The sequence below is a fragment of the Tursiops truncatus genome, chromosome 1 (genome assembly GCF_011762595.2).
Source record: "Tursiops truncatus isolate mTurTru1 chromosome 1, mTurTru1.mat.Y, whole genome shotgun sequence".
Taxonomy (NCBI): Eukaryota; Metazoa; Chordata; class Mammalia; order Artiodactyla; family Delphinidae; genus Tursiops; species Tursiops truncatus.
The window spans coordinates 175,438,662-175,454,973 of NC_047034.1; the positions used below are offsets into that span (position 1 = coordinate 175,438,662).

The 16,312-nt window shown below is 55.4% G+C and overlaps 1 protein-coding gene across 1 annotated transcript; it reads left to right on the forward strand.

Annotated features, from left to right (window-relative positions):
- Positions 1–204: 204 nt before the first annotated feature.
- CIROZ (ciliated left-right organizer protein containing ZP-N domains) lies at positions 205–13,929 on the forward strand. The gene is given in 10 exon segments (XM_019930805.2): positions 205–210; positions 1,945–1,986; positions 1,988–2,118; positions 7,643–7,743; positions 7,746–7,837; positions 8,080–8,199; positions 13,057–13,195; positions 13,198–13,312; positions 13,635–13,785; positions 13,918–13,929. Coding segments are annotated over 10 exon segments (909 nt in total).
- Positions 13,930–16,312: the final 2,383 nt, after the last annotated feature.

The window sequence follows — 16,312 nt, forward strand, 5'->3', positions numbered from 1 at the left end:
ATACAGCAGTTTCTTATTAGTTATCGATTTTATACATATTAGTGTATAGATGTCAATCGCAATCTCCCAATTCATCCCACCACCAGCCCCCCACCCCTGCCACTTTCCCCCCTTGGTGTCCATACATTTATTCTCTGCATCTGTGTCTCCAATTCTGAAAGGCAACATTTTTGCAAAGACTTGAAGGAGGTGGGGGAGTGAGCCATGCAGGTATCCAAGAGAAGGAGTTCCACACAGAGGGCACAGCCCATGCAAAGGTCCTGAGGCAGGACTGGCATGCCTGAGAAATGGCGGGGAGACCAGTGTGGCTGGAGCAGTGTGGCTGGGAGGGAGATGAGGAAGTGGGAGAGGAGGTCAGGGAGGTGAGGGGACAAATCACTGGGGCCTTCAAGGACTTTGGCTTTTCCTCGGAGTGAAAAATGGGGAGGTTTGAACAGAGGAGGCACATGAGCTGACTTTGTTTTTTTTGTTTTTTGGGGTTTTTTTTTTGCCGTACGCGGGCCTCTCACTGTTGTGGCCTCTCCCATTGCGGAGCACAGGCTCCGGACACGCAGGCTCAGCGGCCATGGCTCACAGGCCCAGGTGCTCCGTGGCATGTGGGATCTTCCCGGACCGGGGTGCGAACCCGTGTCCCCTGCATCGGCAGGCGGACTCTCAACCACTGCGCCACCAGGGAAGCCCCTGACTTAGGGCCTGGCACACAGTAGGTGCTCAGTTAGTGCTCAGTGAGGTGAGTAAATGCTGATTGACCATGAATCTGACAGAGCATAAGCCCAGGACCCCTCAGTCGCATGGCCCATTACATGCCTACAAGACCGTATGACTCTGTAACATTTGCAAAAGTAAGATATTTTTATATTCTTTTCCTTAAAGAGGTCCTTCTCCCAAATTGCATGAGCTGCAGGCCCCATACAACATGGACCCCATCCAGGGAAGCAGGTTTCAAACCTGGGGCTGGAGGGGTGGGCTCATGCCAGTCAGAGGGGGAACTGATGCTTCTTTGGGGACCAGGAAGACAAGGAGCCGCCCTGATTTAGGCGGCGGCCGATGGCCTGGGGGCTGGAGGGTTGCAGCTCCCTGGGCACACCTGTCGCTTTATTCCACTGCCTGGCCCCCAAGACGGTGTGAACTGCTCCACGGACCCTCATGTTTTCCTCTTCTCTTTTTCTCCTCACCTCCATTTCCTCTTTCCTTCATTTCTTTGTCTTCCTCCCTCAATCTAGGCCAGAATTTCTACCGGGGTTGTGGTCCATAACGGGGGAGAAATTTCAGGAACTATCCTCTTCCTTCTCTTTCTCTTCCTTTCTGCAATCACCCTCTTTGACGTTCCCCACCTCCCACCCCATCAGTACACACTCTTCTCAGGCCCCACCACAAAGCCTCAAATTGGGTTCGTCCTCTGTGGCTGAATGAGGTCAGCCCCAGCATCCCCTGTGGGGCCCACTGGTTTGACACCTTTGAAGCTCCATCTGGCACACGATGGAATGAGCCAGGCAGTTCCAGAGTGGCCACATGCCTTTGGCTTAGTTATTTACCTCCTCTGAGCCTCAACTGCTTCATCTGTAAAATGGGAATAAGAAAGCCTACCCTATGGGATCTTTGTGAGGATCGAGGGAGACAAGTTGTGAGCAGATGCTTGACACCTGTCAAGGGATGTTCAGGCACAAGCCCCTGTTCTGTCCGGACAGGTTGGACCTTCCTGAAATCCACTGGCCCTGAGGGCTTCCCTGGTGGAGGCTGAACTGCTGGATTCCAGAAGCCGGACCCAGGTTTTGATCCCCGGCAGCCTCAGCTCACTTCCTAGCCTCTTCCATGAGAACTGCCCAGCCTCCAGTGGGTTGATGTTAATCATATTTGCTGTGAACAGTCACTGACCTATAATTGCAGCCTATTAACTGTGTTTTCCTCTTTCGTTTGCACACAGGAATTTTGTCCTACTTCTAGAAAGCAAATTACAGGTTGGAAATCAGAATATTTCAAAGGGGAGGTGAAAAGGTTGGAGCAGAGTGACTGCTACATAATGAAGTGTCCAGTGATCGCGTCCAGGCTGGGCCAAGAGAGTGTCCACTGCTGGTCCACATTCATTCAGCTAATGGGCTCAGAGGCCTGGGGGTGGAAGTAGGGGCTCCCAGGCTGGGCTTCTCTCCAGAGGCCATGGCTCCTGAGCTTCAAGATGTGGCCGGGCCCACAGGTGGCAGCTGGAGGTGCCGCGTGGCATGGTTCTTCTGCAGACATTCATGGGCCCTGGCTGGATGCCCGGGTCCACTGGGCTGTTGTCTGAGCAAACTGGGAGGAGATTGGGATGGAGTGGGAGTGGGGCTATTAAAGGTTCTGAACTAATATTCTCCACTTCCCATCGTCGCTGGCACTGGGGACAGTGGGAGGACGGGATTATCACCAAAGCTGCAATATTATGTCCTGTGTTCTTTTTCTCTCCATTGAAAAAAGTTGCCAGTTTGCATGTTCCTTCTTGACCTGGGTAGTGCCGAGGAATTATAGACTTTTAGTCATAAAAGTACCTCCGTTACAATCAGGTATAATGCCTCCGTTTTAAAGATCAGGAAACAGGAAAGGAGAAATGAAAAGAGGAGTTTGGCACAAAAAGCCTGCTAATGACAATCACCATTCACGCAACAAGCATTTATTAAGCACCTACTATATATGCCAAGTGCTGTGCTGTTGCTAAGGGAACAGATTTGAATGAGACATGGAGCCTTTGCCCCAGGAAGGCTTTATAGCTGTGTTCTCATCTGGTCTGAATTTTAAAGCAGGTGTGTCTGGCAGGGAGCATCCCCGGACCACGGCTCAGAGGACCTGAGCTCCCCCAACTCTGAGCCCAGCTCACTGCTATCTTGGGCCGATGGGCAGACCTCTCTGAGATTCCTTTGCTTCCCAGTCTTAAGGAGAAGAGGCAGAGTGGCAAGGCTTCCTCTGCCTACTTGCCTTTTTAGTGGCACAAGTGGCCACACCAAGCCTGGTGTTGGTCCTCCTAAGAATCGCAGGGTCGGACCCCAGGATCCCCAAGCATTGCCACCAGCGCGTTCCTTTGACATTCCGGCGCTGGTCACTCCTCCCTCTGCACTGGGCCTGTAATTCTGGGAGCTGCCGCCAGGGGGACGGCGTTGCCCGTGTCGCGCGACATTGGGCTGAGTGGCTGAGAAAAGCAGGACCCGCTCCCGGCCCAGGGGCCTGCTTTATTTCCAACCACCTGCCTTTGAAGCCCGGATACCCAAATCCCAGCATCCTTCACCAAGCGAGGTATGGGCGTGTGCGGTGGTCCCAAGTCCCAGAGCACAGATGCAGAGAGGTGGGCAGCAAGTACTCAGCACAAGATAGGTCTCCGCAGCCCAAGCCCCCCTCCTCGCCACCCCCTTCCCCCACCTGAGAACCTCATCGAATCGACTGATTCATTCCTGGTGACCTGCAGCCACGGCTTCCGTGTCTGCACCTTGAACTTGCATTAAGTTTTAATTAAAGCCGTTTCACCGGCCTTGCCCTTGGCTAAATGCAGCTGTGGGCACAGGGCACATAGATATTTAATACTCTGCCTCTCTCCGCTGAAAGCGCAGGGTGCCCAAGGGTGTACCCAAGCCTTGCCCGCTCCCAGCGATCCGGCGCACTCGCTTAAGTGTGCCCACAGGCCCCGAGCGGGAGGCCGCGCAATAACTATTCATTGCCCTGGGTTAAGTGTGCCCAGGGGCACCCATAAACTCAATGCAGTGATTAGCGATTGCTCCCAGGGAAGGCTGCCCGAAGTCCTGCGGCCCTAAATATAGCCTCCGCGTGTGGCCTTAAAGGGCTGTGCGTTTTTGCTTTGCTCTTGATCTGTCTTCTCTTCCTTCTTGGAGCAGAACTGTCTCCCTCTTCAAAGCTCAGCCTCCGGGGGGCTTCCCTGCCTTCCTCCAGGCTGCAGTGGAGGACAGGAGTGGGAACGGTGGGACAGCTTTGGTGGTGGCAAAGGCAGATGCCCAATCCTCTCCATCCTCTCGCCAAACCTCAGGCATCTGTCCCATTCCTGCCCCTTCGCCCCGCAAGTGAAGGCAGCACCTCCAAAGACAAGGAAACAGCCAGGCTCACTGGAGGAGCTCCCCGTGGGCCATCGTGAGCCTGCTGCCAGGAGGGGCTCTCAGGGCCAAGGAGCAGTAGGGCTGGGGAGCTGAGAAGGCTGAGCTGCCTGGGGTGTCCTCCCGGTCCCTTTTGCTTCTTTCTGCTGCAGGGAGCCCCTCTCTGTCCCTCCGTATGGAGTGGGAGTGGTCTTGGGTGGGGGCATCACCGAGGCAAGTCAGTCCCCTCCGGCCTCATTCCTCCACACATTGTATAGCGAGGGGTGTTGGTCAGATGATCTCCGAGGGACCCTCGGCTGGTCTGTGACTCCTTCCTTGTGCCGAGACTTCCCTGCCAAGGTCTGAAGCAAATGCAAAGTGGAGTTTGGAGAAAGCAGAAAGAACTGAGAGAAGGGCAGGGTGGAGGGTGTGGGCTGCAGCAGAAGCTCCAGGAAAGGGGCCCAGCCCACACCATCACCTTCCCCTCGTCTGTGCATTTCTCAGATGACCGTCTGGGAGAACGGTCCCCCTGTGGCATGGCTGCGAGATTCACAGGCGGTACGGTGACCGACCATCCCAGTTTGCCTGGGCCTTTTCTGTTTTGGCACTAAGTCCCAGGGGGACCTGCTCAGTCCCCAGGAAACTGGGTTGGGTGGTCACCCCAAGTTCAGGGCCAGTGGTGAAAGTGTCCATCCTTGGAAGCCCTCCCTCCACCATTGCTTTTTGGATCTGAAAAGGAAAGAGAAAGGGCGAGGGAGAAATGGGTGAACTCGGGAGGAAAACAAGCTGGGAGGACTGGGAGAGGACCATCCCGGCCGTGCGCCTGTGCTCCTGGCCTTGCCAGCTGCTCCCGGGACCCTCGCCGCCTCCTTGGCCAGGCCCAGGGTGGCAGCTGAGGCAACAACATTTCCCTGGGCCTGTTGACACTGGAGTCTCAGAACGTAAATGATGTTCTTGTCTTAATGAGCAAACAACCCAGCCATGTGGCTCTCTCGCCGGCCTCCTGCTGGGGTAATTGTCAGCGCTTCTGTGCTCAGACAGAAATGTTTACTCTCACCTTCGCTTACTGCTTTGCCAGGAGATGTTGCTTCCTTTTTGTTCTGCAGGTCTCCCTGCCCCTACCCCTGGGAAGCACCAGTGGACAGGTAGGTGGGTCAGGAGCAACTTTCTGGAAGGTTCTGCCAGGCCTGGTGCTTGGGGACACCCTGAGGCAGGAGGTTTTGGTTTCTGTTCTCCTTTGGAGAGTTGGTGGACAAGGCCAGCTCTGCTGGGCTCGCGTCTCGGCAGCCGAGGCTGGAAGCGTTCCCTGGTGTCCTGCAGGCAGAGGCCATCTGAGAGGAAATCTGAGGAGGGGTCCCAGCTTTGGGTTGAAGGCCTCTGAGGTCCTCCTCGTGCTAAGATTCTCTCTGCACAGTCTCCAGTGACGGGGAGCTCATTCCTTTGCAAGACCACCTGTTCCCGTATTGCACAGATGTTTCCCCAAACTTTCCTTCTGCTGGTCCTCCATTCTCTGCAGCCCCCCGGAAGGAGCCAGTTCCTTCTCCATTTCACGGCCCTTTGAATGTTTGAAGTCAGTGAGCTTTTCCTTCCTCAAGTCTTCTCCTGAATTCCTCTTGCTAGTCCCCCTAGGATAGGGGCCGGGGACCCCTCTCTGTCCCCCTCCCACCCTCCAGGCACCCGCCTCTATTCAAGGCCCCGATGGCCAATGTCTCTCTGGAGCATTGCAAAGGGAACCGAGGCCAGGACTTAGGCTGGGCAGAGTGTGGGTCACCCTTTGGCCTTGCTAGTGGGGGTAACGGCTCATTGGGTCTTTCAGCCCCGTGGCGCACCTAGCATGTGCCCAGTGCCCCTACCAGGCGGGGAGCCTCAAGGCGTGGCACCCTCGGGGAGGCCCCGGAGAGCAGTCTGCCGGCGCTGCAGTGCCGATTCAAATGTCCACCTGGAGACCGGACGGATTTAGGCAGGCAGCTTCGAAAATTGGGCTCCATTAGTGTCAAGCGCTCCGCGTGGCAGATGAGCGGCTCCTGCAATCACGCATTCAGCTCGTCGTCCTGATCATGGTGGCAGGAGGGTAATTACCATCTCTTTAAATAGCCCAAAGTTGCCATGTAAGAGAAGACGGCTCACATGACATTTGCTCCGAGCTCGCTTTCCTGCTAAAAATATCCCGCCTAAATAATATATCCTGGTTGCACTGGAGCAACAGTCCCTGACCTGAGCTCTGGGACCCTTGGGGGTTCAGTCCACAGGCTGGTCCGAAGGTGGGAGGGGGGCCCTGTGGAGGGAGTTTGCTTCTGGAAGGAGCAGTTTCGGAGGCCACGGGGAGGCACTCCTGCCTCAGCAAGTGTTGCACACCCCCCAGGCCTCCTGCTGCTCGTGGGGAGCGGCTATGCCTTGTCTTTAGGAGCCGCTGGCCCACGGGGTAAGACCCAAGAGGGCCCCCAATGCCCATCCTTTCCGGCTACATCGCTCCCTTGTCCCTCTTCTGTTCCTCCCTCCTCTGGCACCTTATGTCCGTGGTCCCACCCCACCTCGCCTCTTCTTAGCCCCAACCTTGGCCATGCGTTCCTGAATTGCTTGGGACAGAGAGACCTCGGCTCTTTCTGGCGGGTACAGGTGTGTGTGGAGCAGGGGTGGGGTGTAGAGAGTGGATGAGAAGTGGAATCCTCCACTTTTCCAAACCCGGGCTCTTTGAACTCCTGGGAAGTCCCAAGATGGCCTCCAGGGGGTCCGAGAACAAAGATGAGGGAGGGTCTGCAGTCTTCATCAGGTTCTTGAGGGCTCCATGCTCTGACAGAGGTTGGGTCCCTTGATCTAGACCCTGTATGTGATAACTATTTCGTTCAGCGTGGGGTGTGATACAGAGAGGCCCGGAATCTGGAAGACCATTTCCTACCTCCAGAAGAATTTAAATTCTAAGGAACTCTGTATGCAAAGTTAGGTACATCAAAGGCTTCATCCTGAGTGGGTAGGTCTGAGATGACTAAGACTTGACATTTGTATAGAATTTTATCATGGACGAGATTTCATGATGGGACTCTGGGGAGTTTAGGGCATTGGGGACGGCCTCACCAAGCCCCCAAACATCCCTTTCCTTATTCACGATGCTTGAAATCCTTTTACGTGGAGACAGATGCTTTCATTTAGCCAGTGCAGAGCTGGCTTTAAATGCCCCTGTGAGAGGGCTGACACAACGAAATTCTTGCTAAAGTGTAAACAACTGATACAAGCTTTATTTCTTAAGAGCAGCTTTGGTAATGGAAGGGGCACCAGGCTAGGTCACCGAGCTGAAGACAGTCTTGGCAGAGACATTTCTGCAACTTCCACGGGCAGCCCCGCTCGTAGCATCTGCTTCCTCACGGGTCTTTGCAGACAGCGGGATCCCCAGGTGTTTGGGGATGGTCTTTCCTTCTCTTCCGCATCAGTGCAGTCACGTTCCAGCCCAGGCAGTGATACCAAACACCAAGTAATCTCATGTCACCAATCCCGAAAGTGCCGGCCACGGGCGTGGCCCCTGGCTGAGGTCCTGTCACCACCCTTTCGTCCACGTGCCTGCAGAGCATGTAGTTTCCTGTGTCACGTGTCCTTCCCCATTCCAGTGTCATCCCAGCCAGAGATGGAGGTCTTGTTCACATCCCAAAGCAGAGACTGGATCTGGTCAAAAGAGGTTCCTACTTGGAGGAACGCCTGAGCCTAAAATTCCCGAGTCCACCTGTTCCTTAACCTTCACAGTGACCGAAAACAGGGACTTTGCGTTGGTCGGCGTCCTGGCGGCTGGGGCACTCCAGGTCCAGGTCAGGGTCTTGGTGGTGGCATTGGCTGTCCTGCCCCTTCTGGAGACCCCTTCTCCTTGGGCCACTGATGCCATGTGGAGTCAGAGACGTGACAGCAGAGCTGTGGAGCCAGCAGAAAATGGACCTTTGCCACTTATAGCCTGGAAGCCTGGCACTCTTGCCAGGGTGGCCCCATGGGAGGGCAGCCACAGGACACAGGATGCACCCTGCCACACACAGCTAACTCCTCGTTGCCCCCACAGCAATGCCAGGAGGCCCAAGGAGCTCTGGGGACGCAGGCTTTCTATAGGGTGGTTCTGAGCCTGGGGTTTGCTGAGATGGCCGCCCCCATCCTCTGGACGGTGGAGAGCTCCTTCCACTGTGTGGGTGAGAGTCACGGTGAGGATGTGCCTGCCGGCTCTGCCTGTGGTTCCTTCTCCCATGACAAGGCTTCCTCTTTCCCGGCCTGACAGGTCCCACACCCAACCCGGGGAAATGATGGTGTCAGGCACACTGGTTGGAACTGGCCGGGGAGTAGGAGGGCTGCGGGGAGCTAGGTGGAGTCAAAGTGCCGGGGAGGGGACGGGGGGCACATCAACTTTCTAGCTAGCTGCAGGACCTGGGCGACTCACTTCACCTTGTTGAGCCTCAGTTTCTTCCATCTGCACAATGGAAATAGCCCAGGACTTCCCTGGTGGCGCGGCGGATAAGACTAAGAGCTCCCTATGCAGGGGGCCCGGGTTCGATCCCTGGTCAGGGAACTAGATCCCACATGCATGCCGCAACTAAGGAGCCCGCCTGCCGCAACTACGGGTGCAACCAAATAGACAAATCAATATATTTTTTTAAAGTGGGAATACCGCTACCTGTCGTGAGGACTGGAGATGATGGAGTTAGGAGCTCAGCAGAGTTCTTGGCACAAGATGAGCCACTTCTGTTTCGATTGTCCAGCGATCTGGCGTGGGCTCCAGTTCCACGGGTCACCTACCGCAGGGATCCCCAACCCCCGCGCCGCGGCCTGTTAGTAACTAGGCCACACAGCAGGAGGTGGACGGCAGGCAAGCGAGCAAAGCTTCATCTGCGTTTCCTCATAGCTTGCATTACCACCTGAACAATCTCTCCGCCTTCCGTGGAAAAATTGTCTTCCCCGAAACCGGTCCCTGGTGCCTAAAAGGTCGGGGTCCGCCGACCTACGGCACGGAGTGGGCTCCTTGGCAAGGAGCACTATTTGAGGTCACTTCTTTCTTCTTTTTTTTTTTTTTATTGGGGTATAGTTGCTTTACCACTTATTTCTTAACCAAGACAAACCCTCCTCTAAACGTGGTGTGTGTCCTCCGTGCCAGGATGCTGGGATTCAAGTCTTGAAAGGCGTTTTTGGTGAAAGCACAGCTACCAGACAACCTGGTATTCACAAAATCACTAGGAGCAGAACCCATTGAAATACAGCATAAGGAAATACACATAATTCACAAATGATGTCGATCACTTTCATCTTTGACTTCCTAACTGTCCTCAATAGAAGACAGACGCAAAGGAGATTTAACTCAGATGTTAATAGTGCAAGAATGCCCCGTTACCAGGATATGATGTTTCGGTGCTGCATAAAAATGTAATTATATTCAGAACTATATTTAAAGATTAAAAGGGGGACTGCCTACCATCCAGCCCCAAATTCAGAATTAGAAACAAAGGAAAAGGCGGGGCGGGGATGAGTTCTAACAGTCTGCTAAAAATGGAAATGTTTCCTGAAAGTTTTTACACATTTCGGCTGTTTTTATTTTAACAGTTTCCTGCAGCGATGACATTGATTTTGGAAAGGGAGGGCCAGAACTTTATCCAACAAATATTCACTAAGCATTTGCCATGCGTGAGGCCCCGTGGGAGGGAACAGAGGCCACCAGATTTGGTCCTTGCTTTCAACTAGTGGCCTGTCTGGAAGGGGAGAGAAGCAATGTCCAGAGAGTTGTAACGAGGGCAGGCGGGCTTGAGGAAGACGCCAAGGAGAAGGTGACCTTTGGCCTGGGCTTTGAGAGAGGGTAGGTTCTTGATAGGGACATAGACCCTAAAATACAAAAATAACTGCGGCGACAGCAATAAGAACATTTTAGAAAGGCGTTTTGGCCTCTCTGGAAAGATTTACACGAGGGAAGAATGCTCTCTTCCTCCTTTTATTAACTTCATATCAGCAGCCGGAATTAACCTCTCCCTTCCCTGGTTTCCAGCACACCTTCCCTGCACCTCCCCTGCAGCTTCTCCTCTTATTGTTAGTGGTACGTGCTCTTGGCTCTCCCTGCGGTCTATGAACTCCTTGCCATCAGGGGCCGTGCTCTATTCAGCGTTTTACTCTTCGTGGGCCTTATCATACTGCCTTGCCCTTGGTAAGCACTTAATACATGCTTGTTGGATTGAATTTTCACCAGGCATTTTAAAAAAAATGTTTTAGACAGAGAACATTTCTCTGGGATAATATGTGGCGACTATGTTGGAATATTAGGGCACCAGGATTGCCTAAGCACTTGGTGGTTACAGATTTTTTAAAATCTCCTTCCTCTCTGCCGAAAAGTGATTAGAACCTGTGGGAGAAATCCTCATTATGTAAGGTTGGAGGCGTCAAGAGCAGTGGAGGCAATGGAGTGCCCAGCCTGAGAAGAGAAGCCAAGAGGGTGGTTTAGCTACCGCTGTTTTACATTGTAAAGTAGGGGTTACTGGCAAAAATGCCTCTAGGGGTCAGGCAGGGAGTGTAAAGGAATGAGGGTAAGAAAATCCATGGCCCGAGGGTAGGATGCCAAAGCTCAGTGTAGGAGCCAGTGGGGAGTGGTGGGGACTCCAGTGGTGAACTGCCAGCCACCAGTTTTTTTTTTCTTTTCTTTTTTAAAATTTTTGTCTGCATTGTGTCTTCGTTGCTGTGAACGACTTTCTCTAGTTGCGGCGAGCAGGCGCTACTCTTCGTTGTGGTGCGCGGGCTTCTCATCGCGGTGGCTTCTCTTGTTGCGGAGCACAGGCTCTAGTCACCCAGGCTTCAGTAGTTGTGGCACGTGGGCTCAGTAGTTGTGGCTCGTGGGCCCTAGAGCCCAGTCTCAGTAGTTGTGGCACATGGGCTTAGTTGCTCTGCGGTGTGTGGGGTCTTGGACCAGGGCTCGAACCCGTGTCCCCTGCATTGGCAGGCGGATTCTTAACCACTGCGCCGCCACCAGGGAAGTCCCACCAGACCCTTTTCAAGAGAGTAGTCTCATTTAAGTGGAGCCGATTCCTGCCTTGTAGGGAGGCAGGCCAGTGTGGCCAAATCTTCTGACTTTCCAGGAGAAGCTGGAAAATTATAAAATTTTCTCAGTTAATTTTAAAATATTTAAAACCCTCTGCAGGCCAAACCAAACATGTCTCAGGGCTATATTTGACCCGTGAGCCAGAATTTGCAACTGGGGGTGCATTTTTGCCTCCCGGGGGGACATTTAGCAGTGTCTGGATACATTTTTGATTGTCACAATGCAGGGGGACGCTACTAGCATGTGGTGGGTAGAGGTCAGGAATCCTCCTAAACATCCTACAGTGCACAGGAGCCCTCTCCCCGACACAACAAAGAATGATCTTGCCCAGGATGTCAACGGGGTCGAGGCAGAGTCTGGGTCTGTGTGGTTCCTGGGGCTGGGCTGATGGATTTGGCCGCAGAATAGGGAATGGCTCAGAGACGACACCGGCTGGTGGCAGCAAGCAGAGGCAGAGTCAGGGACAGGTGCTCTTTAGAGAAAACCTGAAATCCTGTGATTCAGTTTCAGAAATAGGGACTTCCCTGGTGGTGCAGTGGTTGGGACTCCACGCTCCCAGTGCAGGGGGCCCGGGTTCCATCCCTGGTCGGGGAACTAGATCCCACACGCATGCCGCAGCTGAGAGTTCGCATGCCGCGACTAAGACCCGGCGCAACCAAATAAATAAATTAAATTAAAATTAAAAAAAAAAAGAAATAGATTTTGATGCCTGCATGATCTCAAAAAGGACTCCAGGTCAAAGGTCTGTGAATTTCAGCCAAGGAGGACAGTTCCTAATCCGGTGCTTGAACTTAACCTCTAAAGCCTCTATTTCCCCGTCTGTAAAAAGGGGACCCATGTGGCCCCTCCAACAGGGTGTTGGGAGGATTCTGCTCCCTTAGGAGGAGGACTGACCTCTGTTTCCTTTCTGGGAGGTTTAGGAAGGGAGTTGTCTGCCTCAACTGCCACGCCAAGGACCACTCCCCAGCAGGAGCTCCTCCAGGAGGAATACGATCTGCTGCCTTTTCCCAGTTCCAAACTGCAGGACCAGCTGCCTTTGGAGGCCGGGAAGGGTTTCCTCAGAGTTTCGCTCACTAGCCTTCCCGTGCACTGGCCAATGGAAGTCCCTCGCCCTGACTTCCACCCACGGTTTCCCTTGAAGGGTGCATCCCCACGAGTCGTCAGTGGACCCCGCCAGGCACGAGGCCCCTCTCTTTCGCCACCGCTCTGCCAAACGGAGTCCCACTCAGACCTCTGGCCATGTCTCCTCCTCTTCAAATTCCGACTGTTCCCCAAAGAAAGCGGGGCTCCCCGAGAGCTCCCACCTGAGCGCAGCCCAGATGTCCTGCCTGGCTCACAGCCATGCAGGGCCTTGGGACCCGGCACAAGGAGGTGGAGGGGAGGGCCCGCGGCGGTGCACACAGACAGGAGGGAAACCGAGGCACGCTTCAAAGGAGCTGGGGCCCAGGAGCCAGGCTGGAGCCCAGAAGCCGGGCCTGGAGAGCCAGCCTGAGGTCGCAGCTGCCACAGGCCTTTCCCCGGGCTGCCATCCTCAGGGTGGCCGAAACCACATCCTTTTATTTCTGATGCTTTTTCTCTCTCCACTGTTCTCTCACTGAAGAAGGGGCTTGGACCTTTTCTGCAAACAGCCAAACCTGTGGAAGAAGGTGGACATCTACTGGCTTCCTTTTTCCCTTTCCCAGAGGGTCAGGTCCCCCAGGGAAAGTGGGGTGACCTGGACCCCCTGCCTGCAGCTGTACCGTCCTCAGCGTCCATAGTAGTTGTCCAGTCCTCCGGCCCCTGGGCCTGGCCATGCCTTTGTCCTCAGATGTCTCGTTTCCAGCTGCCTCTCTGGGGGTCCCAATAGTCTCAGGCCATCTGTTACCCTCACTGGCAGTCTAGGAGCAGAGCCCCGCCTAGCTACCAGGAAGTCTCCTCCCTGGAAGGTTGTCACAGGGGCATGTGGCTGCCTGCTAGCCCATGAGGGGGCCCTGGCAGGCCAGCAAGGAGGTCCAGCCATTGACAAAGCCCTTGATGACCAGCCTGGCTGAAGAGGTGCTGTGTTCCCGCCGCTCGCCTGGAGAGCCCCCGGAAACATCCTCCAGGATGGAAGCTGGGGGGCTACCCAGGGAGGGGCCGGAGGGCACCTGGACCTCTCATTCCCAGAACCAAGTCAGGACCTGGAGGGGACGCACCCTCCTTCTGGGGATGGATGCCACAGCACTGCCCCGGTGGTGAATACTTTCGAGGTGTGGTGGCGGCAGCCAGGCCCCAGTGGCCATCTGAGGGCCTCAGGACCGGAGCGCAAGGGGAGGCACAGGGAGGGCCCAGCAGGGCCCTGCCAATTCTTCCTGCTGAGCAGCTGTCAGCAGAGTGCAGCCACCTGACAGCTCCTCCCAAGAGCCATCCAGCCTCCGCCTCCGAGAAGCCCACTGCCTCATCTGTGGGAAAGTCATGCAGAGCCTGAGGCCTCAATTCAGCCTGTAGCTGGCCAGTAGAGCAGGCTGAGAGGGGGGCCACACGCACGTCCAGCAACCTCAGAGCCTGCGGGCTCCCACGGACATTTCCTCACCCAGCCTGGCCGAGCCTAGAGACCCTTTCACTGCTGGCCAGGGTAGCCCCCGGCAGGAGCCAGCAGAGCCCACATTGGCAACCAGCCCGGAGAGGCACAGGCCTCCTGAGCTTCAGAACATCGCGGAGGGGCTTCTGAGAGACCCCCTTGCTGGGGTGAGTCCTGGAAGCACCCCAGGGGATGCCAAGTGTGGAAGAGCGTGGTGGGCAGCATCGGGGCACGCCTCCCACGCGCTTGGACTGCCCACGAGCGCAGGCCCCAACGTTTTTGTGCTTGCCCTTTCGCAGTTAGATGTGTGAGGCACGGGGGAGGGGGAAGTTTGCAGGCTCTGCAGCCAGGCTGCCGCGGTTCAAGGCCCAGTCCTTTCACTCTTTATCTGTGTAACCTTGGGCAAGGCATTAACCTCTCTGTGCCTCAGTTTCCCGATCAGTCAAATAGGGGGTGATAATAGTTCTTCCCAATAGGTCTGTTTAGGGGCAAGCAGGGAGATGGACACAGGCCTCTAGCTCAGAACCAGTGAGCCATTCTTTATTTTTTTGCGGTACGCAGGCCTCTCACTGTTGCGGCCTCTCCCGTTGCGGAGCACAGGCTCCGGACGCGCAGGCTCAGCGGCCATGGCTCACGGGCCCAGCCGCTCCGCGGCATGTGGGATCTTCCCGGACCGGGGCACGAACCTGCATCCCCTGCATCGGCAGGCGGACTCTCAACCACTGCGCCACCAGGGAAGCCCAAGTGAGTCATTCTTGAGGTCATTACTGCTGCCGTCCTGGCAAATCAGAGAAGCTGAACAGTTGGGCTCCCAGGCCCAGGCAGAGGGGATGTTTGCTTATTCCAGGAGAGCATGGAAAGCCTTCAGCCATAGTTCAGACATCCTTCTGAGAAGGTAGGTGGTGATAAGATCCTATGATGTGAGAAGCCCTCTCCCCTGGGCCCCAGGGGGCCATGACCCCAGGTCTCCAAAGAACCCGCTGAGTGTTACTGCTTTGTTTTCATGACTCACCGCTCCCATCCTTTTGTCCCCATGGCAGCAGCTGGTACCCTGCTGGCTTGAACAGCTCCGGTGACCCCTGTTGACCCCCAGGGGTGCCAGTGTTCCCAGGCTCCCTGGCCCAGAAGCCCAGCTGTGGCCTGAGCTAGAGTGGGACCCAGTGCTTCCCTGGAAGGGTAGCAACCCTACCCCCACCCCCAGGCCAGCCCATCACTGGAAGAGGGATTTGAAACGCAGCCAAGAAGAGGCCTTCGGCAACGCCCGCAACGTGAAATAAATAAATAAATAAATAAATAATCAGGGTTGTCTTGCCTGATGAACGGTCTCTGCCTCGAGGACGACTTCTCCCCCTGCCCCCCCTGCCCGCCCTCCCTCCTCCCTCCTTCTCCGGGCAGATCCATCCCAGGCAAAAGCTTAATAGCCCCATTTAAGGCTTTTCCTTTTCACCACGGAATTGAGCTGCTCCTGCCATTACGAGGTTTTCAGCTTCTCTCTGAAATCAAATTACTGACTCCATTTAATTTTTTAAAAGCTCGGATGATTTCCTTTCTTGAATCGGAGCCGTGACTCCAAGCCCGGCCCCCTCCCCATCCCCCAGCCCCGCCAGGCGTTTCCCCGGGAAGGCCACCCCCCATGCCAGGGCAAGCCTGACACCTAGAGGGGAAGCCAGCAGGAGGAGGACCAAGCCTCTGACCACTGCCCTGGACACCTGACTGGGTGGCCTGGACTGGTGAGGAAGGAAGGCCTTGACCTCCTCTAAGGCTGGCTCAGCTCATAGGAGCCCGTGGCTTCGGGGCTACAAGGTCTTCAGAGGCTGGTGGGGAAGTTGTTTAGAGCCCAGCGCTGAGGTCGCGTGGGCTTACCATTGGCTGGTTCCCCGGATCACCTGCCTTTCTGTAGAGCGTCTCCTGGACCCTACGGCTAGGTTACGGAGCGCGTCCTCTGTGCAGACACCGATCCAGCTTGGAAGGGAAGGGGGAATCGGACAGAGAAAGGCCCACGTGCTCGTGTGTGAAGGGGCAGGGAGACTGACAATAAACATACGCATGGATGTTTTCACACCAAGTGCTCTGAAGAGTCCTAAACATGCAACGTCGGTGGGGGCAGGTTGTGGGCTGCTTTGGGTGGGATGGCGGGGACGGCCCCCCCGAGGAAGTAAATCTGGAAAGGACTGGGGCAAGGGTGTCCACGCAGAGGCACGACAGGTGCCAGAGTCCTGGGGAGGGTTGGAGGGACTGAAAGACGGCCATCCGACTGGAGGAAGTGGAAGGGACCAGGGGCCTGCCAGACCTGAAGCCTGAGGTAGGAGACCAGCTTTATTCTGGCTTTAAAAGGCTGGACATCAGACGGACAAGACGAGCAGCAGGGGGACAAGGTGGGGGGGATGAGAGAGGCCCCGTGAGAAGTGACTCCAGGGGGTCCTTGCTGAGGGCTTGTGCCACTCCTGCCCTGCACCTGGAGGACTCCACGGCCGCTGGTGATGTTTGGGACGTCTTCACATCTACCTCAACACCGGCCTGCAGTGTTTCTACCAGGACTCAGTCTCTGTCTCAAGTCTGTCTCTCCTCCACCCCCGATCACCTCTTCCCTTCTTCGTCTCTGCAGAGACACTCAGCTTGGGGACCTCGTAGACCAGGGACACATACCCACCCCAGAAAGTCCTGCCAACCAGGCTGACCCTTTACCAATCCCGC